Source organism: Falco rusticolus, chromosome 1 (genome assembly GCF_015220075.1).
Source record: "Falco rusticolus isolate bFalRus1 chromosome 1, bFalRus1.pri, whole genome shotgun sequence".
NCBI classification, from domain to species: Eukaryota; Metazoa; Chordata; class Aves; order Falconiformes; family Falconidae; genus Falco; species Falco rusticolus.
In genome coordinates this window covers 36,556,402-36,581,194 of record NC_051187.1, presented here as the reverse complement: position 1 = coordinate 36,581,194, position 24,793 = coordinate 36,556,402, and the positions used below count along the sequence as shown (strand labels likewise).

Here is a 24,793-nt window from a genome sequence, read left to right as displayed (position 1 = left end):
CAGAAGCAGGCAAGAACAACCCTGCCAGCCAGCCCCACGTGAGCAGAGGGCCCTGGTATCCCTGCAAGGCTGTGCAGCTTTGCATGGCTTGCCAGAAGGAGTGCCGGTGTTGCTATGGTTTTCTCTTTTGTTAAATTCCCATGCATGTCAGCGCAGGCCCTTCCATGTAGTGTAGCTGACTTCATACACCCTGCTCAATGTCATCTACAAAGCAACGCGCTACAGGTCAATGGTCTGATCCTCAGATGCAGGAATATTCTACACCAGAGCAGGGATTGCCACAGCCTGCAAGAACCAGAGCCCGGTAATGTAATGTTTTAAGGCTGCAAAATTTTCACAGCAGCAGAAATGTTACCAGAAAAATCTGCCCAAAGCCATCTCTAGGCCTGAGCTGGGAGATGTGTGTTTTCAATGGGATGTGGAGGGAGTAGAGTTGCCTGGCCTGTGTTTCCCTCTGCAAGCCTGCGTGTGAGTGCCAGCATGAAGGTACCTGGCATGTGCCCACGCAGCAGGGGCACTTCCCAGGGCCTGACAACTCTTTGGCAGACCCACGACTCTGAAAAACAGAGTGTCTTTCCCTACAGCAATAAGGTCCCTCTCTGACAAGGGCTGCAGCCCTGCTGCTGGGGCTGCTGGCTGGCGTGGGCTCCTCGGGCGATGAAAGCCGTGGGCAGACACAACCAGAGCCTAACGCTCTTGCCCACCATTTACACCAGCGTGACAGAGAAGAGCATCTCCCACTCACGAGGCCCTGGCGAACATCACCCAGCAGCCATCTGTGCGCTTTTGGCTGCATAGCATGTCCCCCACAAGGGCTCGGAGTGGAGGAACAGCTACTTCACCTGCCACATTCTCCAACTGTGAGATACCACGATGCTTCAAAGCCAGGTCTCCCTCCCAGCAACCTACCCCCAAAAGTGTTTCCCTGAAATTTCCAAAAGGAAATTTCCCTGAATCAATACTGGCAGGGCAGTCCTTGGCTATAGGAAATCCACTTTTCTCACAGAAAGGGAAAGGCTCATCCCCTCTGCAGTCAGCATCAGCTGTAGGGCAATAAATGGTAATAAATTTCTACTTGACTGAAGGCCAATATAACACACTGCCATATGTCTTACCCTGTATCCCCCTGCTCTCTCTCAGCCCAGTGCTGAGAGCCAAAGCATCCAGTGAGGAAGCTGAAGGAGCAGTGTGGGCCTGGCAGGGGCCAGCAAGCATGCTAGAGTCCAAAAAAATGATGGAGGCAGTGAGAAAGTGTGAGACAGCAGATATCACATGAGGAGACAGCTGTACCTGCTACGGCTGTAGCGGGAGTAACTGGGGCTCCGACGAGGTCTTGAACTCCTGCTCCCAGGACTTTTTTTGCAGGATTTGGAGGAATAGCTGGGGGAACTTGAAGACGACCTGCTGATAGGCAAGAACCATAGAAGAGTTAAAGATACTGAAGGGTGAGGCTGTACCAGACACCTCTGAATGTCAGCTCATGGTGGGGAAGAGCTGCCCCATATTTCAGGGTCTTGGCTCAGTTCAGTGGCCAACTCACGCCAAGCCATGTGGATCCCCAGGCACCCCCCAAACTGTTTTACCTCCCCCTGCAAGCAGCCTGCAAGCCTGCAATAGTTAGACATTGCCCAGGGTCACAGAGACAGCTGTTTTAACTGGCCTTACCTCTTTTCTGAAGAGCAGGACCTACTTCGGGAGTACCTGGGAGAGGCCTTGCGGTGTGAGGAGCGGGAGCGACTGGAGCCAGGGGAGGATCTGCCTGTGCTGGTGTACGACTCACTGCGGGAGCACGGCCTCAGCAGGGAGCTGGGCGTTGGGGACGGGAGGAAGTTTTGCTTCTCCTCCGAGCAGCTGAGACACAAGGACAGGCACCCTCTGTGAACATATATTTGGATAGACATTCAAGCTCTGGCTGAACTATGCTCCCTGGCTAAGGGGAGCACCGTGCTCCAGCCAAGAAATACTCCCATCCTCCCATTCCCAACTGGGGATAAAAAAAAAACCCTCCCAGCTCCCCATGCTGCTCTTGCAAGAGACCCTGCATGTGTGGGTCAGAACCCTGGAGCTCACCCTCCAGTCTGTGCCAGGGAAGGGCTGTGGACGAAGTCTCAGGTGGCGTGAGGGGCAGCATTTCTGCCTCATGCCCAACACACCAGAGGTGTCTGGTTGGCAGAGCCTGGATCAGGCCAGCGAGCAGTGCAGGTCCTGGGCAGGAAGCGAGGTGAGAAGTGCTGGAGCAAGGGAAAGCCAGAGCATGGCAGGGCAGGAGCCTGTGCTCCAGCCCGGCTGTGGAGCAGCACAAGTGGGCATGTTGCCTTTGGACAGGGCTGCGTGAATTCATCCACTCCCAGAAGCACCCTGGGTACGAATGGGGTTACAGCCCAGCAGCAAGCAGCCTCCAGACTGCCAAGGCCAACTGCAATCCCAGCTCCACCCATATGAAGGCAGAGTTATCCCACTGGAGTCACAACGTGAGAACTATATACAACCCTAACGTTTTACCCTCTGACTGAAAATCGAGGGCTTGTTCTTTCTAACACCAATTCCCCTGGCTTCCCTCTCCTCTCTCATTCATTGCCCCCACCTCCAGACCACATCCTGGCTCTAACATTCAGCCTTTAAGACCTGAGATGGAAGAGGTCCCTAACACCACTGTCTGAGCATAGCCCTGGGTACCAGCCACTGCACTTCACTGTCTTCATCCCCAGCATCACCTGGCAAACCCCCAGGAATGGGAGGCAGTTATGGAGGCTGGCATCTCTTCCCCTCTCCTGATGATGACCTGCAACACTGGATTGCGGTTTGATTCCTGTCCCCAGCCTTGACGCTCTGTGGCCCCCACACACAGAGCTGCTGCTGTGTTACCCTGCAGCCAGCCAGGTACTTGCCTCTCTCTGTGCTCCCCACCTGCAGGACATGCTAGCTTGTCACCCAGGACCAGTCCTGAATGAGCTGAGATGGGGCAGGCTGCATTTGGCTCATCGGACAGGTGAAAGAACAGTCCATAAAGGATTTAGTGAAAATGAACCCAGCCTCCCTTCCCCACAGTAAGCAGAGGGGGAGAATTAGCACAGCAACCCCTGACGTACCTTTCAGATTTTGACCAGAAGGGCCAGTGACTCTTTTATTTGACACAGTCATGCCCAGCAGAGTAGGGATGTGCTCAGGACACAGCTCAGCTTGGGGCCAAACCCTGCAATCAGCCACATTAATGCCAGAAAAGCCAGCACAAGCCATGTCCAGGGGTATGATGGCTAGGTTTTCATCATCCTCCTCAGGCTACAGTATTGGTCATTGCTGAGTTCTGGGCTCCAGACTGGCAAGACCGTGGGTCTAATTCATATCTAACTGCCTCCAGACCACAAAAACCTCCCTGACTGCTCACCACAGCAACTGGCAAGCAGGCAGGAGATACAGAGCAACAATGTACCAGGTATTTGGCTGCCAGCAGCAGCTACTGGTAATCACTGACCTTCGGTCTTGTCCCTGGGCATCTGGAGACAGATTTTCCAAAGCTGTTCCCTTGGTCTGGGAAAAGCAACTGGTGAAGGAATTTCCTGAATCAGAGCTGTTATCGCTGTTGGCCAGTTTGGGCTTCCCGGACGAGAAGGCATGGCCAAAGCCATCATGGACTAGACTTCTTTTCTCCTGGCTGTCCTTTGACCTGGATGAGCTCGTTTGAGTGGAGGGAGGGGAGGAAGTATCGTTTCCTGAGTCATATTCATGATACTCTCCATTCTGGCTGGCTAGGTTGCCAGGCGAGCTGTCTGTTTTGGTAAAGAGGTCAGCAGAAGACCCTGACTGAGAGATCTGAAAGCAAAAAAGCCATTTGGCATTGTTTGAACTGTGGTGGTTTTTTTTTTGGGGGGGGGGTGTTTTTGTTTTTTCTTTGGTTTTTTTGTTTGTTTGGTTTTTTTTAAATAAACCCAGAAATTTTACCATCATGATGCACTGAAACAAAAGGAAAGAAACAAAGGAAGAAAGAAAGAAAGAGAGAGAGAGAAAGAAAAAGAAGAAAGAGGAGAAGAAAACAAAAGCACATATCCCTGAAAGAAATCCACAGTAAGAAGAAACTTCTTTTCCCCCTGCTATGATAACGGGAAGATTTAGAGATCATGCAAAGAGTATCAGCATGCGATTCATGTTAAACAAAAGAATTCAACAAAGTAAACGGGCAACTAAAAAATCAAAATAACTAATTAAATAAAAAAGTATAACAGAGGACAAAGCCCTTATTTAACCTTAAAGGGGTGTGGGGGGAAAGGGTATATACATAACCCCCCCCTGCATAATCATTGGAAAGAAAACGAAACAAAAAACGAAAGAAAATGAAACAAAATCTTAAATAAGTGGATTTTTAAAGCTTCTGTAATAAAGAGGCTGTATGAATGTCACTAAAATAAGCAAAGAAAAATAAAATAAAATGTAAGGGCTTCTGTACAAAGTAAAAACTGGCAAATAAACACTTTGAAACAAAACAAAAAAAAAAAGAAAAAAGAGGGAAGGGGAAAAAAGAAAATTCCCCTGGAAATAAAAAGGTATACAGATACTTCTTTGTGTGCTTTTTTACCCCCTAAAGAAGATACAGCTAATGCGCTCAAGTGACCTCAAATTCCCTGGTGTCTTGCGGATAGCATCCACTTACCCATCAAGAACTCCTCCTTTAGTAGGTAAGGTGTAAGAAAAAAGGAAGAGCGGGCAACATAAGTCCATCATTAGAGTCTCAAATTACATGAAAAAAACATAAACCCTCTCTTCAATCCACACTGCCAACTGTTCACTTGCCTCCTTTATGCAAATGTCATGACTGCTTTTTGTCTGCTTGCTTGTCTCACTTATTATTCATTTTTGTTTCCTTCTGCTTTAAATTAGGCTGTCCAGCCTGTTCCTGGAGGCTGGATCGCTTGTGCTGAAAAGTCGCAGCTTGCACTAAATCCCCTTGGGTTTCATGGAAGTGACAAAGGGAACTCAAGTGAAGGAAGAACTAAAAAAATAAAGTAGAGGAGGAAGAATATCCCTCCCCGTGCTGCATTGGAGACCTATGAGGAAGGGGACGACAGCCCTGCTCCTGCCAGCCTCTGCATGAGGGTTAAGCCTAGCTGGGTTGCAGTGGGTTGCTGAACCCCACAGGGTCAGCAAGGACCCCAAACCCACATAGGCTGCTCTGGGCAGGGCTGTTGTCTGGGTCCCTGAGCACCACCAAGGGGATTTATATCATTTGAGTATTTTATAGTTCAGTTTTAACTCCATAGGCATTTACACGAGCCGGTCCAGGAACATTTCGGTACTGGGAGTGAGGCTATGTTAGTACTAATGTCTGCCCTGGCAATGGGGTGAGAATTAGGGCTAAACGCAGACCTGGCACATCTGCACTCTTGTGTGGCCACCTCCTTTTTCACTCAGATGCTCTGCTCTCTTTGTTCCCGCCCATAAGGTTTGGTCCAGGGTCCTTAGAATGTGGACACAGAAGTTTAGTTCCCCCCTACTTGGGATAGTCCTCCAACATGCTCCCAGCAAGCCATGCCCCCTCAAACACCTGCACTCGTCTTTACACCACACTCTGGGGCACATAATGACCTCCCTCTGTGCCATGCTCTCCACAGTGGGGACCTGGGACATGCCCTCACAAATCTGAGGTATCCTGAGCTGAGAAAATCACATTGCAATGTTGGCAATACCTCACGGAGCCGAGGAGACCTACATCAGTTGTCACACAGCAGGAATAGGGACAGTCCGTTTGGAGAGCTTAGCTCTGTACTGGCTGGTATAGGGATAGGGCTCTTTCTCCTACACAGAGGGTCTACAGACCTCACCCGTGTCACTTTTTACATGGACCTCCTTCATCCCATCAGGTGGTGCCTTCACATCCACCCTCCTGCCTGTGGCATCTGATCTCTGTCCCCGTGGAGGTTGCTCTCGACCTAGTTCAAGAGGTGCTAACTGGGACAGGGACAGCTGACTCAGACAACAGCAGAGACTCAAAGCAGAGCAGAACTACCAACAAATGCAGTGGCTCTCAGCATACGGGCTGTGGAATGATGACTGCCCAAAACATCTTCACGCTCTGAAAATGCCTGGAGTTGGAGGATCTCCAAGTGCTTCCTATGTTGCCAGAGAGAGAGGCATTACTGCTTCTGGGATAAGGGACAGAGGGACAGGAATTAGTTCATTCCAACAAATCCATACTGGAGCTGGAGACTCCCCATCCTCACCCCATACTAACTTCTAACTCAGAGGCACCAGGAGCCCCAGCAGCAGATGTGGGAAATGAAGTGATCCTTCCTCACTAGCCAATTTGCACCTTCAATGCAGAAGCCTTGGACAGAGCAGAAACATCTCCCAAGTGTTCCCAAGTAGGAGTGAGTGAAGACACACATCACAAGTCCTCATTTGAGCATCTGGTACTGCTCCTTGCTACTTCTCAGCTTTAGCACTTCTTGACCAGACCTTGCTCACACGAGTAGAAATTGGAAGGTCAAAGGAGAATAAGACAGCCAGGTATCTGGGTCTGGTTTTCACCGGTTCTTTCTGAAACCCAGATGCCACGTCCAGAACTCTGAGAGAACTGGCCTCGCTACGAACCACTACACTCTCCCCAACCACATTGCTGAAGATACAGGATCGTGTTTTAAAATATGGCACCAGATTATTATTTTTTTTTAAGACAGGCTATGGCTTGCATTAGGTTTGAACCCTGACCAGAAGATAACCAGCTTTTGGCCACTTAATATGTACAAGCACAAAACTACCATGGGACATACTCCCTGGCTATAAAGGTAGGAAAAGTCTGGAGGGGGCACAGCGGTTGCTCTGCAGGACACTGACCCCAGCATCGCACACGCAAACACTGCTTCTGTTCCTTCCCAGTCTAAACCAAAAGGCCTTTGTTTCTGCCAAGAAATACAGCAGTTCCTTGGCATTTCTAAAACAGCTCTCAACGCTGCCACTGGGACCTCGGCTGCATGGGTTTACTCTGCCTTTGCTGACGTCTACCTTCAAAGTAGCAACTGTTGTCAGCACACCACAAAATCCGTCAAATGACCGGGGGATCAACAAGCTCCTCCACAGCTCAACATTTCTGGTAGCAGCACTCTGGGAAGAGGCAACATGTGGGTATCAGCGAAATATGGAAGCCACTTCTTGTGAGGGCTGGAGGGTCTGGCTGGGGCTAGGCAGGTGCCGGGGGGGGTGCACAGCAGCTTCCCAACCCCATCACCTTGGGGCACCAGGCTGCAGCCAGTAGCTTCCTAAGGGCTCAGGGGGAGATCTCTGTCCTGTGGCAAGAGCCAGGACAAGTCTCAAGGTACTCAACTTGCCTGTCTGCCTAGATAAATTCCCTATCTGATGACCTCGGCTTTGCTTCTGGTCCCATTTTACTGCTTCTGAAAGGCATGCCAGCCACATGAGATGGAAACAGAGCGTCACATCTGAAAACATTGTGCAGAGCTCAGTTGAATTCTAATGGCTTTTTATTTTTCTAGGGTGTCTTAAAAAAAGTCTGCTCTTTCATGAATCTAATTTTCTCTATGTGAACATTTGGATTTTTTCCCCCCTCTCTAAGAAGTAATTAAATAGTCTTGGTGAACTTTGCTTCCTTCAGCTTTCAGCAGGGGACCCACTGTTGCTCCCAAGGGAACTCAAGATATATATTTATTGGATTTTTTTTTCCAAATCATTATGTAATCGAGATGAAGGGGAAGTAGAAATGAGGCCCTCACTGATACTCCAGACTAATTTTTAGTGCAATCCTAGACCAAGAGACAGTGCAATCTAATAGGTTACAAAAATACAATCACTACTTGTCTTCCAATTAAACCAAACAAGTCCATTTACTGTGCTGCAAACAGCCCTGAGGCAAGAGACGACTATATATTTTCTCAGCCATAAGGGGACTGAGACCCATCAATGAGCAGCATGGCACAGCCTCACTTAGAGTTGGAGGATTTTTTTCTTGGGTCTTTTTTTCTCTTGTTCTGCAATTCACTTCAAAGTGGAGTTAATTTCCTTTTCAGAGGTGCATAATGTCTCCCCTTCTCTCTTTCTCTGTGCATTGTAATAATGAAAGGAATAAAGCACTTGCATCAATGACCCTGGCGAGCCTTGCTCTCGGCGAGGGCCTGGCAGACATCTGCTGAGGAGCTGCCGGCGTGGGGAGCAGCACCTGCCCAGAGGAGCTGCTCAGGGGAGCAAGGCTGTGTGCCTGGTCTGAGGTACCCCCTCTTCCAGAGCAGAGGGCTGGGCGTAGGCCTTCACCTGGGGGAAGTGGGCTCACCCATGCTGACGATTTGCCCCAGCTGAAAAGCCAACTTCTCTTACTAAGGGAGTACAAACAATACCCGTGCTGTAGGAATACAATATAACCCCTTTCTGCACAATTACGAATCCCTGACTCAAGGAATATTGAGTGAAAAATACTCTTTTTTTTTTTTTTTTTTTTTTTTTTTTTGCTACATGGAGAGTTCAGGGTAAGGCTTTCTTTATCACAAGGCCTAAGCTAAGTCCAGGAGCATGGAGGCAGTGACACAACTGTCCCTGCAATGTCAGAGCTTGTGTTATTTGGGGCTGGACGGCAACACTGCTGAGCAGCCTGGCTCACAGATCCATTGCTGGGGTTAAATTCCTGAGAATGCCAGGCAAAGGTTTGTTCCTTTGCAAAGAGCTTTTCAGCCTGCTGGGGTGCAGCCAGTATCGCACAACGCAGGCCAGTGTATCCCCACCTCAGCTCAGGCCAGGCTGGCACTACATTAGAGCAAACCACCTCCTTTGGTGCGTGACTGACGTACAGCACAGCCTTTCCATGACTGCAGGCATCCCTCCTTCACCCCAGGCTGCTGGCCTCCCTGCCGTCCCAGCACAGCACCGCAAATATGCCAGACAATAACCAGAGGTAACCTCAATCCCCTGGCTGGGAGGGGAGAAAAGGAAAAAGATAACAACTAACATATTTATGGAAGGCTTTGTCTCTTTGCTCTTCAGGGGCCCTGTTTGTTGTCAAAACCATGCTGCCTAACAGTCAAAAAAATACCTTTTCCTATGTAAACCAAAACCCAGGCTAGAAAACAAAGCAACAGCAAGCCAATATGCAGGTCTGCTATAAGATTTCCTGAGCCCTCCTACACACACTGTCCCAGCCTTTGCACTGGATTTCCCCACTTCTACCTTTCTGCAGACACATAAGCCCAAAGACAAACAGCATCATTTGGAACAAGCGTACCCCACTGAGCCTTGCTGAAAAGCTGGCTCAAGCCTGTGATAATTTGTGACATTGTAAATGGGTTTCAGTTGAAGTAAAGGAGCTGGCAAGGAAAGTGTATGCAGCATGCAGTTATCTTCATCAGGTACAACAAAGGCAACTAGATTCATACCCTGCAGGTATTTATATTGCACTGCTCAACTGAAAGCACAGTGGCATGTAATACATCTGTGTTGCTGTGGAATAAAGTGTCTGCAGCGGGTTAAGGGTTTTCTGTTCCAAAATAGATGCTGCATACTACCCACAGTTTCTCTGCATGCTGAGGCACAGACCCACAATCCTATTCTCAATAGGTGGCTATTGCGGCTGCACAGGATTAAAGGGAGAATGAGAGGGAAAAGCTTGGAAATTCACTGCCAAAAAGAAAAGTAGCAGGGAACTTTGCAGTGTTTCTGCGTGTTTGCATGCATGTGCATCAACTTATGCATAAAGGCAAGAGGGAAAGAAGCAGCGAGGTAGATGCATGGGCAAGGCATTATTTTATATGCTTTATCCCTCCTAAGATACAGGTAGACCTAGTTAGAAGTTGTGGCTGTTCCAGCACACAAGAGAGAAAACAAACCAAGGGGAGGGGGTTGGGGCAGGGAGGGAATGGCAGAATGTACCACAAAATGCTTCAGATTTTCAGAATAAAAAGAATATAGAATAAAAATTGGCTTAAAAAGCAAAATCTTTGATTTCAAAGTGCTATAGAATTACCTCATGGGAGTTTGTGTACTGTCTCTCTGGGTCTCTTCTGCAGGTTGTGATCTTCCCTGGACAATCCCTCTCCTTTGGGGATGTGACAATGGATTGATCTCCCTAGGTAAGGATGGTTTGGCTTGGAAGCCCAGGCCAGAGGGAAGGGTAGGGACTGTGACAGGCCAACTCCCACAGAGGACAAACATGGCATTTTTTAATCCCAATTCTGGAATTTTCCACAAAATCTTTCCCAGTAATTTATTTTTGATTTGTGACCAACATTTTCTGCAAAAGCACATTTTCACTTTATAGCACATCCAGGCTGCTCTAAAAGTTGAGTCTGACAGAACTAAGCTTATTTATAGAGCAACCATTTAACTCGCAAAAAGGAGAGGCATCAAAGAGTTGTTGATAGTCATTAATAAATGAGACTAAAAGTTCCCGTTCTATTTTTTCCCTTGCCAGTTTTGAGTACATGATATTTAATGACCTTACTCAGAAAAATTTCAGGGGCAGCACTTAACCAGAGGCTTCAATTTATACAAGTGCTTAAATGTACCCTTGAATGATGTCCCAAGAGCACATAACTTATTTTGGGGAACAAAAGGACATTAGTGGGTTAACATAGTAAAGGTACCGATGCCTTTTAGTCATTGAAATATTTGCCTCTGTTATTAACCCTTACTAGAAAGGATGCATCAGGGGCCTGTGACTTGTACTTTGCATTCACCCCCTGCATCTGTAACTACAAAGCTCTGATTTTCCCTGCCCTGCAGCTTGTGTGCTCATTTACCCTGAGTGAAACAAGTAGGAAGCGGAGTGCAGCATGCTCGAGTTTAGCTCACTTTAAAGCTTTTACAGTTTTAAATTAGAGTTTACTCTTGCTCAGGGAACAGAACAGCTGGCAGTCGGCCTCACAGGACTCAGGGAGCCTGGCTTCAGAGAGAGGAAGCCTAGTACTAATTAAAAACCAGGCTCAGACTTGAAAACATTTATGTGAAATATGCAGCTTGAACCAAAAAAGACCCCAGTGACATAATGCAGTCTTTGGCTAGTTGTTTTCTGGGAGGAGCTCTTAACTCATTCCTATCTTCCCAAGATGACAGAGGGCAACACCCCAGGCTCACAGCCATAAAAGCTTCATACCTTGTTATTCTCTCTTTGCATGCGCACATGCACACACACACATCTGAGTGTGGTGTGCAGCTTCAGCTATTCATTCTACCTTATATGGTTTTATAAGCAATGACTCACATGTGCACTACACACTCAGTAGATGTATATAGCAAGAGCAAATATGCATATCTATAATGCCGAGAGACAGCTTGTGCCTGTCTGTACTCACGTATAATCTCTGTGTATTTTGATCAGAATCCTGTCTACGCGTGTGAGTGGATAAAATCTCTCCTCTTGCTGGCACTATCTCTCTCATATCTGATGTAGCTACTGTGTATGGCTGAGCTATTTCCAATTCATGACTGGGCCTAAAGGAGAAAAATCATTTCCCCATTATATACCACTCTGGGGCTTGGAGGACTCTGCACTCAAGACACCTCTAATGTTACACATCCACATGCATGACTACCAGATTCTGCACTACCTTGAGTCCTATGTAGCGATTTATCTCTCCAGAATGCCTATCGGATACTAACACCACGATCAAAGAGCATCACACCTCTGCTTTGCAGCTACTGGGAACAAAGGGGAAACGTGCCATGGAAAAGGAAGACTTCATATCAATCTGTATCTAATATTTCTCTCCATCTCTTGCTCCCTCAATTCTAAGGCATGTATTATATCATCTGTTTCCGTATATATGAAAAAACATCCCAAGGCACTGAGCCTGATTTTACCCTCAGCTGCCCATGCAGTTCCCATTAGCATCAATGCGAGCTGCTCATAAATTCCGAATTTGACCCCTAGGCCTGTCAGTTCAGAGCAACAGTGATCCTAGAAGGATCCTGATAATCAGTCAGAAAACATCCCTGCCAATAATCACCAACTCATTAAGTGTAAATGTTTATTTTATATATGTTTGTTTCCCTTTCTTCCCCCGAAGGACTGAACTTTTGGACATGAAGACCAGTGAATTAAGTTCACATCCAGCTGAGCAAAGACTGAATAACGAAAAATTCCTTGTAAAATACCGTTGCTGGAGGCCACTTTTTTTTGTTGTTGTTGTTAAATGTCCTCTATTCATTATTCATAGGCTACAGCCTTTGCAAATTTTTCCCCTCTGCAGCCCCACCCTTGCTGTGAAAGTGCTGAGGGAAGGAATGACTTTAAATACACTGGAGAACAGCATCATTAATAAATAATACAGTTTTAACCAACTTTGTCTAACATTGCTATAATTGAGTTATAAAAATTTCATGTCAGATTTCTTGCCCAGATTCCCGTGGCTAGTTCAAGCAAAGAAGCACAATGTGTAATACTTACTACTTCCTTAGGAGACAGGAAGCTGTAGAGCGGAAGGGTTTGGCTGGCTTTTTGGCTGGCCTGAACCTCTGAAGAGGAGCTTCGCTTTGCCACGATCTTTGAACGGTACCGGGAGTGTCTTCGCTGTGCTTTATGCCCTTCCTCCCGAGACCTGGCTCTGTGCCTCCAGAAGACAAGAACAGCCAAACCATTATTCCTCAGTATTGCAGTAGTGCCCATTACCAGCTCCATCCAAACCCTTGGCAACTCTGTGTTAGGCCATTGTGTGTGGGAGAAGGTCTTCTACATGACTGCTCTATAGGGTCATGGTGGAGAGAAAAGGCGTGTTTTGCTTTTCTACTTCTAAAAAATACATATATATATATATATATTGCAGCCAGGCTTTGGCCCTTAATCTCAAATTTCAGCTCAAATTCATGATTTTATGGTGGCTCAAGGCAAGCCATACTTCCACGCAGCCTTGAATATCCCTATGGAAATACACCTCCAAGAGAAGACAGACTCTTGCATGAACACCCACCCCTCCAATTACTGATTGCATTCCTCCCTCCACTGATCATCAGCTTCTCACAAGAAAATGCCCGGTAGTTAGGAGGAGCGAAGTGGGAAAGTGGGGGTGGTTTGTCCAAGTGCTTTCAGAAAACGTGAAACATTAACTCATGATGTGTATAAACTATGCAACTTGCTATTGCAGCGATGCTGGCTCTAGCACCAGCATCCACTTAGCTGGCCCCAGGATGCATCTGTCATCCACAGGACAGAAATTTTAATCAGGTCAAAGGCAGTGGCTATAGATTGCCATGGGCAAATATATTTCCATTGCTAAGACCATGTTTAAGGGCTTCCTGGGACATCTGCAGTACAGAGCCCTTGGGCTGGGGAAGGGAGACTAGGCTGGAATCAGCTGTCATGGGCTGATCATCAGCCATGGGGATTAGAAGTGACTGCCAGACCAAAAAGCTGCAGCCACTGCTCCTTGAGGCAAAACCTTCTACGGCCGAGACCACAAGCAGCTCAACCCCCAGTACATGACAAAGCCGCTACCAGAATGGGACGTGGCTCCACACAGCGAGTTTGTGGGTCACAGAAACTATTGCAATCATGTCCTTGGAAGTGTTGCAGGACACTCAGCTCAGGGAGCAGTGATGTTACCTGCTTCGGCAGCTGGGGGAGTGGGAGTCTGAGCTCTCTGAGCGAGAGTGGCAGTGGCGACGGCGATGAGATTTCCGGGCACGCCCACGTGAGCTTTAAGAAGCAGAGAGGAAAACCACCGTTAGGCTAGCAGGCTGGGGGCATGCAAGAACCAGCAGCTGGAGGCTGAAGTCACTAACATTCAAATCAGAAAGGAGATCTGCATTTTAAACCAAAGAGATTGGTGTTTGAAACATTGTGCAGGACACCAAGGCATGAGAAATTCTCCATCCCTTCATAGCTACACCAACATTAAGGAAAGCCATCTTACAGAGATCTATGCCAGCATTTTAACTACAAGCTATTAGGTTGGCTCTGTAGCCTGCTTGGGGAAGATCTACGGACTAGCAGGCAGGAGTACAGCAGGCAGCACCAGTCCTTCCTGATTTAAAGACTTTAGAGTGCTACATGCTTGTCCGTTCATCTGCTTGCCCTTCATCCTGCAGGCTACCCTAAGACAACCAAGAAACAGCCTGGGACCTTCCCACTTCAGAACCCTGCTGGGGGGGCACCATCCATCCGGGCAACCCATCACAAAGCTCCAACTCTCTCAGTAGCACAGGCTCCTTGTTAAAGGACAGGCTCCAAATACTTCAGCACACTCAGGAACAGCCAGCTTGCCTCACCCTCTCTAGGCAGGAGGGTCTAGCCAGTTCTGTGGGCAGTTCTTAAGGTTGCTATACAAACAAAGTACACCTTCCCTAACCCAGCCTGCCCTATGCACAGCTCCTGCTTGAGGGGCAGGACCATTTTACCTGTCTTCTTATAGATGTCCAGTCACTGCTGCTTCCTTTTCTGGCAGGGCCATGGGACAGTTACCAGCAAACCGTGCACAGCGACCCAGGTTAAGTGCCCCGCTGTGCTTCCCTTTGCTCCATTCAGGATGTTACTGATGAATTATCTGGCCCTGTTACTTAAGGGCTGTTGTTACCCGCACCAACAGCTGAAGTCCTGCATGCAGAGAGCAGGGTGCTGTGGGTGGCAAGCTACCTGTCACCTTCTGTGCCCATTCCCTCTCATTGTTGCCCACCACAACAGTCATTTTGGATCTGGTTGGGTAACTCTCCACTCAGGCTGGCATCGCTGTGCCAGCAGTCAAAGCTAATGATGGGTTAGCTGGTGGGAACAGGCTGGTTTCATGGCCACGCTGTACCAGTCACTGACAGCACTAATACAACCTGCTTGGACAGCATTTAGCAATTTGCTGCTATAAAAACCTCAGCAAATCAATAGCTTGAGAACAGCATTTCCTTGAAGACAAAAGGGCAACCTCCAGGGTAATTGCCTAAACTCTGCCTGGCTGTTTTCTCTGATGCTTTTCACACCCAATGATTATATTTTTAAAAATTTCACATTTTAGGATACTCCTTCCCTATTTCCATACAGCTGAAATCAGCAACACTGAACATTTCTCCCTCACACGGTGGATTTGTGTGAAAACCCCCATGTTTGCTTTTCACCCTCTGCATCAGTCCCTCCAGTCTGAGTTTCCCTTTCTGCAGGAGGAAAAAACGGTCCTGTGAGATTTAGATAACCAGTTGCTCTACCCAAAGATAAGCCAAAGCAGCATCATTATACAAAAATCCTGATCTGAGATGGCTCATGGGATCTATCTGATCCATGCCCAGGAGCAATAAGGTTTGCAGAAACCGGGAGTGGTTCAGCTCTGATTTGTGAGCTGAAAGATGAGGGCTAAAGCACCTTGCCTGGTTTATCCCTGGAGAGCAATTCTAGCAGCTCTCATTCCCCTAGGTCAGTGCAGGCCAGAAGGGCATCTGATCTTTGTTTTAACCACACTGTTAGGCTACTGGCCAATGCTGTGTTGGGGTGGGGAGATGCCTGCTTTTACTGACAACCTAGGAAGCCCCAGTTTTACCACTGAGATTTCTAGGTGTGTAGCAGCACAGTTTGAGGGGAGGAGAAAAAAAAAAAAAAGTGGCTGTGCTACTGAACATGCAAAAACCATTCAGAAAAGGAGATGGGCTTTCTGCGTGCAATAGAGATGGCCTGTGCAGGCACCACAACATGCTCTGTGCCTCGTGGATTCCCAGTCTCTTCAGTCCCAGTACGTACTGGGGTGACACTGGCAGTGTCAGGGGCTACTGTTCCTCTGCCTCCTTTCTGCCTAAGAGCTAAAGGTTGCGTTGGGAAGAATTAAAGGCCGGGTCCTATTAACACCAAACACACCACCAGATTTCTCTCTGCTAGCTCAGTTTCTGTCTCCAGTAGGGTATCCCAAGTCCCAGCAAAGCCAACCAGGGGGTTGGTGCCCAGGGTTCAGCCCCAGAACTGTTTCCTTGCTCTGAAAGCAGGTGAGAAGCCACAAGTTGCAATTGCCAGGAGAAGGCAGAGAAGGAAGGGAAAACCAGAGAAGTCTGCCTTCCAGCCCCCAGGAACCACATTTTATACCATACCCCTTGACTGCCTGCCCCACAGGACAAGGATTGTGCTCTGCTAACACTCCAGGAAAGATGGGAACCTCAACACCAGATTTTTACAGCCTCCATTACCTCCAGACAATCCCTTCTCTTTCTTAGTCCCCACTGCCCTCTGCATGCTGGATGTATATCAAAGTAGCCCCTACTGTAACCTCCAAGAGCAGCAAACACAGAGGAGCTAAGGCCCTTCTCAGTAAGCGTGCCAGCCTGCCCTTTGGGCAGTGGAGGCTGTGGGGCGCTGCTCTCTGCAGATCTGAGTTCATCCTCTCATGCTTCCCTCATCCGAAAAGCTGGAGTCTCTGCCCAGGACCGGATGAACGAGACTGTCTTGTGTCAGAATACTGAATGAGGTGACACAAAAGAGAGGGAGGGGAAAGATCCCCAGCCTCTACAAACCCTCTTCCATTCCAGCAAAACCAGAATTGCTCATTTTAGCTGTGAAATAAGCCTGAGAATTGCTTAGGGCCGTGCAGCCGGTGTTAGCTCCAGGGAACCCACCATATCAAGCACTTCCTAGCCCCACAGCTCTGCACAGGCAGGGCAGGGAACTCAATGAATCACTACTTACTGTTTTTTGTGTTTTCTTTCTTCCTTTCTCTTACTTTTGGGGCTTGAAGAACTAAATAAGAAATGGCTAATTAATTCGGAGATTTCTGTTCTGATAAAAAGCTGCACAATCACATGTCAATGTTACAACTAGATTGCCCAAGATCGTGCAATAAAAATGAAAGGGATTAATGATTCTGCCGCAGCACAGGGGGTCTGAGTGCCTGCTGATAAATGTGGCTCATGGGCTCAGCCAAAAAGGATCCTCAAAGGGATCAGTCATCCTGGTGACTTTGCATTTTCTCACAGAGAAAATTAATACTTCTTGATACTGTACATGCACGTACTGGAATCAGGAGAGTTCTTCCAGTACACACCTGGAAAGCCATTGACTCTGAATGTTTCAAAAATGGGCACTGCTGGGGGATGCTGTACTGTTTGCAAATTAAATCATAAGAGAAATGAAGACACAAGATGCAGGATGGATACAACATGGATGAGGTTGCCAGGGACTAGGTTATACCACAAGGTCTTTTCCAGTTATGTGCCTGATCGCACAGGTTGGGCTGGAGACCTGATTCCTGTGGGGTCTGAGGAACACATCAGTCTGAATAGGGAGAGGGTAGCCCCAGAACCGCATGGAATGGGGGCAGCGAAGGGGATTGTACAAGGAGACACAGAAAAAAAAAAGTGTCTTCTGCCCCCACTCAGTGAACATCAGCCTTCTGAGATCTTGAAGAGACCATTAAACTCCTATTTCTAAGGGACCACCCACGCTTGCTCAACCCTTACCTGTGTCTTCTCTTCTTTGAGGATAACCTGTAAGACACAAATATGTAGATTGAATTCAGGGTCTCACAAAATTGGAAATTTTAATCAGAGACAGTGTGCTTAGGCCCAACATTAGACTGAGCACTGTGAGAAGACCTCACATACCAGTTGGGCAGAATGGCCCTGCCTCTCCTTTAGCCAGCTGGCAAGAGTGTACCTGAAAAACTGGTGTGGTAGAAGTGACTAGCACACTCTGTAAATAATTTTGAATATGATCCTCAGGATAACTGAGATCTCTATAGAGATCAGATATGCCCCCTGTCCCTGGTGGGTCCCTTTTCTCTGCTACAGCCTCCATAGTCTTGTACTGTACTTAGACTCACCTCTGCGTCCCCACGCTATTCCCCGGTTTTCTGTATGACCAAGTAGCAAAGGAAAAATCCTTTCTGTATAACTCCAGAGCAGCCTCCCAGCCAAACCAGCACCATGCCTCTGTCTTGCCTCCTGGAGAATTCCTGGGATGACACCAGAGCCACCGTGCTGGTGGCCCTCATAGAAAACCCTGGGAGCATGGGGGGGGGGGGGACGACGACGACGACACTTCTATGCAGCAAGGCCTGGCCCCAGTACACTGCACAGCCTGCTGTATTTCATCTTAGCTTGGAGCACAACATCCTGCAGAAGACATGGCCTCAAGTCCTGCCCAAAAGGGCCATGAAATGGCCTGTGGCAAGGTCAGTTGGGATCTGTAGCTGAAGTGCCATCAGGTGTCTGGAAACAGCCTCCATTGGTCACTAATGCTTAATGGTTTATCATGTTACTTTTCGGGATCAGCTGCAGCCTATGCTTGGCTTGCAGGGACATAAATGGGTACTGAGGTTCCAAAGCCAAAGAACATCTGACCCAGGACTTCCATCAGGAGATGGTATCCATAGAAAAGCATGAGAATCCCTCCATGGGAAGAAGTATTTTAAAGGAGTTCCTCTATCCTTCTCTCTCCTCCTTCCTTTTCTTTAAGATTCAAGCTCAACTTTCCTCTCTGCAACCCATTTTTGGTAGCTTCTCTCTTTGGTTCAATAGATTATAAATACATGAACTTTCCAAGGGAGATAGCATCCACTGTTCTCTTCAAATATTGGTTTAACGGTTGAGAGAAAACAATGGCATATTTGCAGCCTTAAAATTTAATTGTGCTCTTTAAAAATGGGCTTCAGAAGGGGAAGGTGGAGGTTGTCACATGGGGCAGGGAGCGAGGACTGAGGTGTGGATGTGGGGAGCTGGTCTGAGCCTTTTTCTGGTCCAAATGTTGACGCTTTCTGTGGGACGGGGGAGAAGGGCCTGGCACAAGCCCCGAGTGCTGATCCCACTGGTGTCCCAGAGCCTGGGAGCCACATGAACCAGGGCAGCAAGGACAGCAGGCCGAGGCCCTGCAGATCTTACGCTGATTTGGCTCGCCTGCCTCTCTCCCCCCACATGCTGACAGCTCGTATTTATCGGGTAGCGCTGGGGGCGCACCCCATTTTGTGCTCTCCTCACACGGAGGGACCCCGGCTCCGTTCCTCCTTGGCTGCCTGGCTTTCACCTCCCAGTGGGGCCCTGCCCTGGGTGGCCATGATTAAGGATCAGCAGTTTGAGGCCTCTCTCTGCCCCCTGGTGCTGGGCCGGACGGCAGCAATACCTCCCACCCCTCGTGCAACCCGCCTTCTCGACCGCTGCCAGCGGGAAATCACATTTTCAAGGAAAAAAAAAAAATACCTGTTTCTTTTTCGCTTCTTGGAGCTTTTCTTCTTCTTCTTCTTCACAGGCGAGGGGCTGTATGAGGGAGACCTGAGGAGGCGGAGGGCCGTTAGGGACCGCGGGGCTGCCCTCAGCCTCCCCCTGCCCGCACGCCCCCGGAGAGGGGCCATGGTGCGGGCGCGGCCCCTGCTGCCCCCTGAGGGAGGGTGACAAAATGGCTGCAGGGCCTGTGGGATGCCAGCCCCTCACACCTCCCTGCGGGGTGTCCGCCCTCCATTTCCCGCCTCCCTCACGGCTGAGGGCTTCGTGCTGCCTCCCACCCCACACGCCGCCATGGCTGCCCTCACCTCCTTCGCTTCTTGCGGCTGGATTTCTTCTTCTTCTTCTTCCCCCGGGCTGGCGGTGGTGCACGCTCCCCATCGCATGAGGGGCTGGAGGGGGAGATAAAATTTTAAAATAATAAAAATAAAAAATAATTTTTTTAAAAATAACAAAACTCCCTGAATCAGCTCACGTGGGACTCACATAAGCTCTATGCTGTCCCCACCTCAGGGAAGTCCAGGCCACAGAGATCAGCTTTCACCATGGACCCAGGGCACAGGCGAGTGCCTAATTACCCTCTAACGAATAATTTGGTCACAGTTTAAACGAAGTGTCTCCTCCACGGGTTTAATGGAGATATAATGAGACAGCTACTGTACGCCGGCTGATTATTTAAAACGTGTTTGCTGAGGTTAACGACTCCGTAACAGATTTATAGGTTTTGTTGCTCTTTGTAAATATGCTTTAAATAATTAATTGGCATTTAATTTGCATACAATAATTATTGCAACCAGATGCATCTAACTATAATAAAAGGCTTGACATATGTTAAATAGTAATTGATTAGAAATATATATATATATTGAGATGCTATGGTAATTTAATGAGATATGCATCTCTTACACAGTTGTTAAACCTTGAAAAAATAAAAACCTCCTGCAAATTAATTTCTTTTTTAAACATATGATGCTGAATCACATTATGTTTCAATGAAAAGCAAATACCATGGTTAAATTAATCCCGAGCACTGGGCTGAAAATATGACAGATACTCTGTGGCTACTCATTAACCAACGCGAACGCTCGTAAGGCCAGGCACAGCTGGCGACAGCCTGTGGATCCCTGGGTGGATCCCCAGATCTGTCTGTGGATCCCCAAATGGCCCCGGGACCTAGGTTTGTGGGGAGCACAGCCAGCTCCCCAGGGCTGCTGCCAGACGGCTGTTGGGAACGAGGACGCTGGGCTGGTGCTTCTGTCCCCTCACGCCATGCCCTGCTAGCAGGGAGTGTGTGAGGGCAGCCTCGTGTTTGGAAAACACTGTGGGATCTTCGCTGCAGAAACAGGTCAAAAATTGAGCAGTTTTCTGCAGAAAGAACAAACATCATTAGTAAAAGTCCTAATGCAGAGCAAACGTCACTTTCAGGGGGATTCTCAAGCTCCACTGACCCTCAATACTCGCTCACCCAGGGCTTGAATTACTACCAAAATTACACTATCATAAAAAGCCATTTGCTTAATGCTTTTAATGCACTTTTTTTTTTTTTAATTGCTCTGCTAAGTGAAGCACTTGTATGCTAATGCTTTGGTTGTGAACTGTGAATAGCCGAGTGCTTCTGGTGCAGTAAATCCAAGGTGCAACCATTCTGCAGCCCTGAAGAGCACCCAAATACTCCTTCTCACTCTTTTTCTTTTCCCAAGGGTTTCACCAACCAGCAGGAGCACTACTAGGGGGTATGGCACACCTGGGGCTTAATGCATCTTTTGTCTGCATTAAGGTAGAAGAAACGTGTTTTCCAAGATGACTCCTTATCACCAAGCTCAGACATCTGCCCAAAGGCACCCTAGAGGATCTGTGCTAGACCAGGGACCTGAACACTGGTCTTAGCCCCTCAGTTATCAAGATGCTGAACCCCAACTCCCATTTGCTTTCCCCTGGCACAGATCTGGGCTCCCCAGCAAATGGGTCTGGGTGTCCCTCAGCCCTGCCTGGCCCAGAGCTATGGCCAGGCACTGCTGCGGCCAAGGGAGAAACTTTGGACCATGTGGCCACAGGCAGTTTCTCTAGAGCCCTTCTCCCTCTCCCAAGAGAAAGCCTTTTGTCTTTGATGTGTAAACTTTCTCCCTGCACTGATCTCACTTTAATTGTTTCTCCACGATTGTAATCAAAGTCTAATTAAAAATACGCTTTAGATTATTGTTCTGGTTAGCCTGAAATCTGAAGATATGAAACACACTTTCTTGCTATTTCCAGCATCTTTAACCAAAGAGAGAGACTTTAATCCCAGAGGCAGTTTAGCAGGCAGGGATCAGAGACCCTAGCTGCTTCATTTACAACACTCATTCATTTTTCACCTCTCAAGTTGTCAGGGGCTAATGACAAACCGATAACAAAGCTGTATCCTAATGAAGCTGATGCTGCTGATTTGATCTAGGCACAGGGAGAAGGGAATTGCTGAGGGTGATGCCCAGCCAGAGGTACCCCACAGACCTAGTAGCCCACAGGGATGCTGCCAGCTCACCTGTCTTCCAGCCAGGGCTACTCGCAAGGAGACTGTAAGAGCAAGACATGGAGTGGAAGCAAACTGCAAGTTTGCAGGTTTCTCCCTGCAAACATGCATGGGGGTTTCATACAATTTCATACATTTGCTGTACCCTCACAAAGTCATTTAAGCCAGCCCCAGGTCTCACAGATCCCTGGAGGGGCTGAGTAAACAGTCACAGATGCCTCCCCTGCCATCCCTCTGCTCCAGGGTGACCGCACTCACAGCCCTGGCTCCTACCTGCGCGACCTGCAGTGAGCATGGTCTCGCCTCTCCTTCCCTTTCGCACAGCCGTTGGTGGTGGAGGCCTCCTTGACTGCACGGCCACTCAGCTTTTCAGCACATCTGTCCTCTGCAGGGTACGGCAGGCAGCTGAGCGTCCCGCTGAGGAAGGAAGAGGAGACAAAGAGAACAATAAAGAACTGTCCGTTTAGCTGGGCTTGTTGGCTGAAGGTTTCCATGTACTGGGGAATCCCCTTTCCTTTTCCCAGGTAGGACATGTGCTGCTGTGAAGGAGAGCTGCAGGTTGCTCTCAGGCCTCCTGAGCCCACAGTGCAAATTGCTTTTACAGGGTTCTGAAAAAATCCCATTTCCAAGCCAAGCTGTGCCTCAGCATGGGTGTGCTGTGCTCAGCTTTCAGGGAGAGATGCCGCAAGCATCATGCGGCCGGGGAGCAGCTGGACAGCCCCATACCGCAGGGACAGCACAGGGTCTGGCTCCAATGTGACAGCAAGGGACTGCTGTAGCTAATCAAGCCCAGTACCTGTAGACATCTTCCTCTGTATTGTGGGTTTTAGCTCACCAGCTTTACAGACACAGCACTGGTCTTGCACTCGGGTAGAAAAAAAAGCTTTTGCATTTCAAATGCCATTCTTGAAACCTGCTATTGCATTGCTAATACCTTGTCACTCATCCTCTCCCCCTTGCCAGTACTCAGATGGAAACAAACTTATGGCAGCCAAAGAACAGTCCTTCTCCCTGCTCCTACAAATAGGGTGCTGGGCTAGTAAACACACCTGGTCCTGCTGAAAGCCCAAACTGGAGAACCTGGGATGGTGTAGCAAAGCTAAGGGGAACTACCTGGGCTAGATAAGTGCCTGCAGGACCTCTAAGGAGATTGTGAAAGTTGGCGAGGAGCACAGCGAGGGCAGGGAAAGCCTGGAGCGAGAGGTCTCTAAGAAATGCTGGGGCTTGGGCAGGGCAAGCTGAAATGGAGAAAAGAAGCCAAATGGAGAAAACAAACCCAAACGAGCCTAAGTTCAGACACCTGGGAGCAAAGTAAGTAGGTTTCCAGGCCCTACAGATGTTTATTTCAAAGAACAGAAAGATCAATGGAAAGCCATAAACTGTACCCGGCAGGGGTGCTGAGAATGCTGTGGTTTTGGTGTCATCCGGAGGATGATTTGAATGAATAAGGCAAGCATCAACATGTCCAAGCCCAACCTGGCTGTGGGTTGGTACTGATGGCTTAGCTGACAGTGAAAGTGTCCCCATTTCTTCCCATTCTCATTTTGAAGCCAATCTCGGGAATGGGCTGTGGGGTTTAGCCATCCCCAGGTCAGCCCTGCAAGGTCCCACTGCTGTGTCTGCCACCCAAGCTACCTCCTGCCTTTGGAAAGCAGCATGCTGAAACCCCTGGGCCATGTGGACCCCACCGGAGCAGGGGGAGGCTGGGATGTCCCACTGCCAGCCCTGCAGCCACAGTGGCTCAGGGATGCCAGGAGGGTGCTTTGGCTGCAGAGATCATCGCAACCATCACACATTGTCTGCAGAGATAGGAGCAAGGGGTTGGGGCCAGGTGCATGTTACACGTCTGAGGGGTTAAATGGGACCAGGAGGGTGGTTAAAGAGCAATATGATGCTAAAACAGCAGGTTAGCCCTGGTTAGGCATGGCCAGAGTCCTGCATGCCCCAGGGAACATCCTGCTGCCTGCTACAGCCATGAGCACCACTTTTTGGGGCTGGAGTTGGCACAGAAGCACCTGCAGAAGAGGGGTCGTCCCTCTCTCTCTCTCAATGAACTCCCACTTTCTCTAACAACTGATTCCTTCCTGGAGCCCATTTTGTAATGCCTGAACATTTAAGGATGCGCATTAGCCAAATACAAGCAACAGGCGTCAGTGGGAGGAAGCTGGGTGAAATATTTCTGGCCCAGGACATGCAGTAGGTGATGGTCCCTCTGGCTTTAAAAATCTATTACTCTGCTTGTAATAAATCCCTCGGTCGCTTCCCAACGTCTATGTTATTTTTAACCATCCGGGAAGCTACATGGTTAATTGCTTTCTTTGTGTGAGCTAATTAGCTTGTGGCCTTTCCTGAACCCCTTTTAAGAACAGTCTTCTGAGGCTCAATCATTAGGATCCATTAAATATATCCCCAAATTAATGACCTGTGCAAAGTCTGGGCTGGACCAGCTCCAGCAGTGGAGGCAGGAGGGTTCCTCCCCGGGCTGGCAGCACGCTGGGACACTGTTGCCTTGCAGAAGGGACGCAGGCACGGCAGGTGATGTCCCTTTCATCCTGGCCCCTGCTCCCATTAATGGGATTTGCAGGTCCTGGGGTTAAAACATATTGGCCTTGAGGCAACCAAGGACTCCTGTCCTGCAACGCACTTGCTAGGAACCATTTCTTCTGGGCTTGGAAGTAATTATTGATGGAAATAATTATTCTCCAATTCCATCAAAGGCTGGCTTCAATTCAGCTGAATGCTCTCTTCTGATGAATGCTGAGAATCACTAACGCTCTAAACTGGCTGGTAATCCCCTTGTGGTAAGCTCCATAGACATTGATTGAATATATATATATATATAAACTTTTGTTGTTGTTGTTGTCTTTCTTGTCTTTCATGACTAATATAAAAGTGCTTGCAGTTTGGTGCGAACGATTACTGTGGCCTCAAAGGAGAGGATTATCACACCTTCCCTTGCCGGTCCCCACCTGCAGCGGAAAGGAAAAAGCCTCTGCGGGTGCTTTGCTTGAGCCGGCCCCCAGGAGGGCAGTGAGGATGCTCAGGATGATGCAGCTGGAAGCATGGGGCTCACTTTAGCACAGGGCATGTGCTGCCCGCAGAGACATGTGCCACAGCAGGCAGGAGGAAGAGGAGGCAGGAAGGGTGCCCAGGGTTTGCCCTGCTGGAGGGCAACACTGCTCCACCATC

The 24,793-nt window shown here is 48.5% G+C and overlaps 1 protein-coding gene across 4 annotated transcripts in view; it reads right to left on the bottom strand.

Moving 5' to 3' along the window:
• SRRM4 (serine/arginine repetitive matrix 4) overlaps window positions 1-24,793 on the bottom strand; it is a 50,070-nt gene that overhangs the window by 7,271 nt on the left and 18,006 nt on the right. Inside the window, exons 2-11 of one of the 4 annotated variants that reach the window (XM_037392792.1) lie at window positions 21,878-22,021; window positions 19,404-19,487; window positions 19,075-19,146; window positions 17,341-17,367; window positions 16,571-16,621; window positions 13,526-13,618; window positions 12,374-12,536; window positions 3,473-3,810; window positions 1,666-1,875; window positions 1,291-1,404 (exon numbers count right to left, since the gene is read on the bottom strand). In XM_037392792.1, coding sequence (XP_037248689.1) covers window positions 1,291-1,404; window positions 1,666-1,875; window positions 3,473-3,810; window positions 12,374-12,536; window positions 13,526-13,618; window positions 16,571-16,621; window positions 17,341-17,367; window positions 19,075-19,146; window positions 19,404-19,487; window positions 21,878-22,021 — 1,296 coding nt within the window. The remainder of the gene's footprint in view (window positions 1-1,290; window positions 1,405-1,665; window positions 1,876-3,472; window positions 3,811-12,373; window positions 12,537-13,525; window positions 13,619-16,570; window positions 16,622-17,340; window positions 17,368-19,074; window positions 19,147-19,403; window positions 19,488-21,877; window positions 22,022-24,793) is intronic. The other 3 variants (XM_037392877.1, XM_037392955.1, XM_037393034.1) reach the window with 3 other exon arrangements.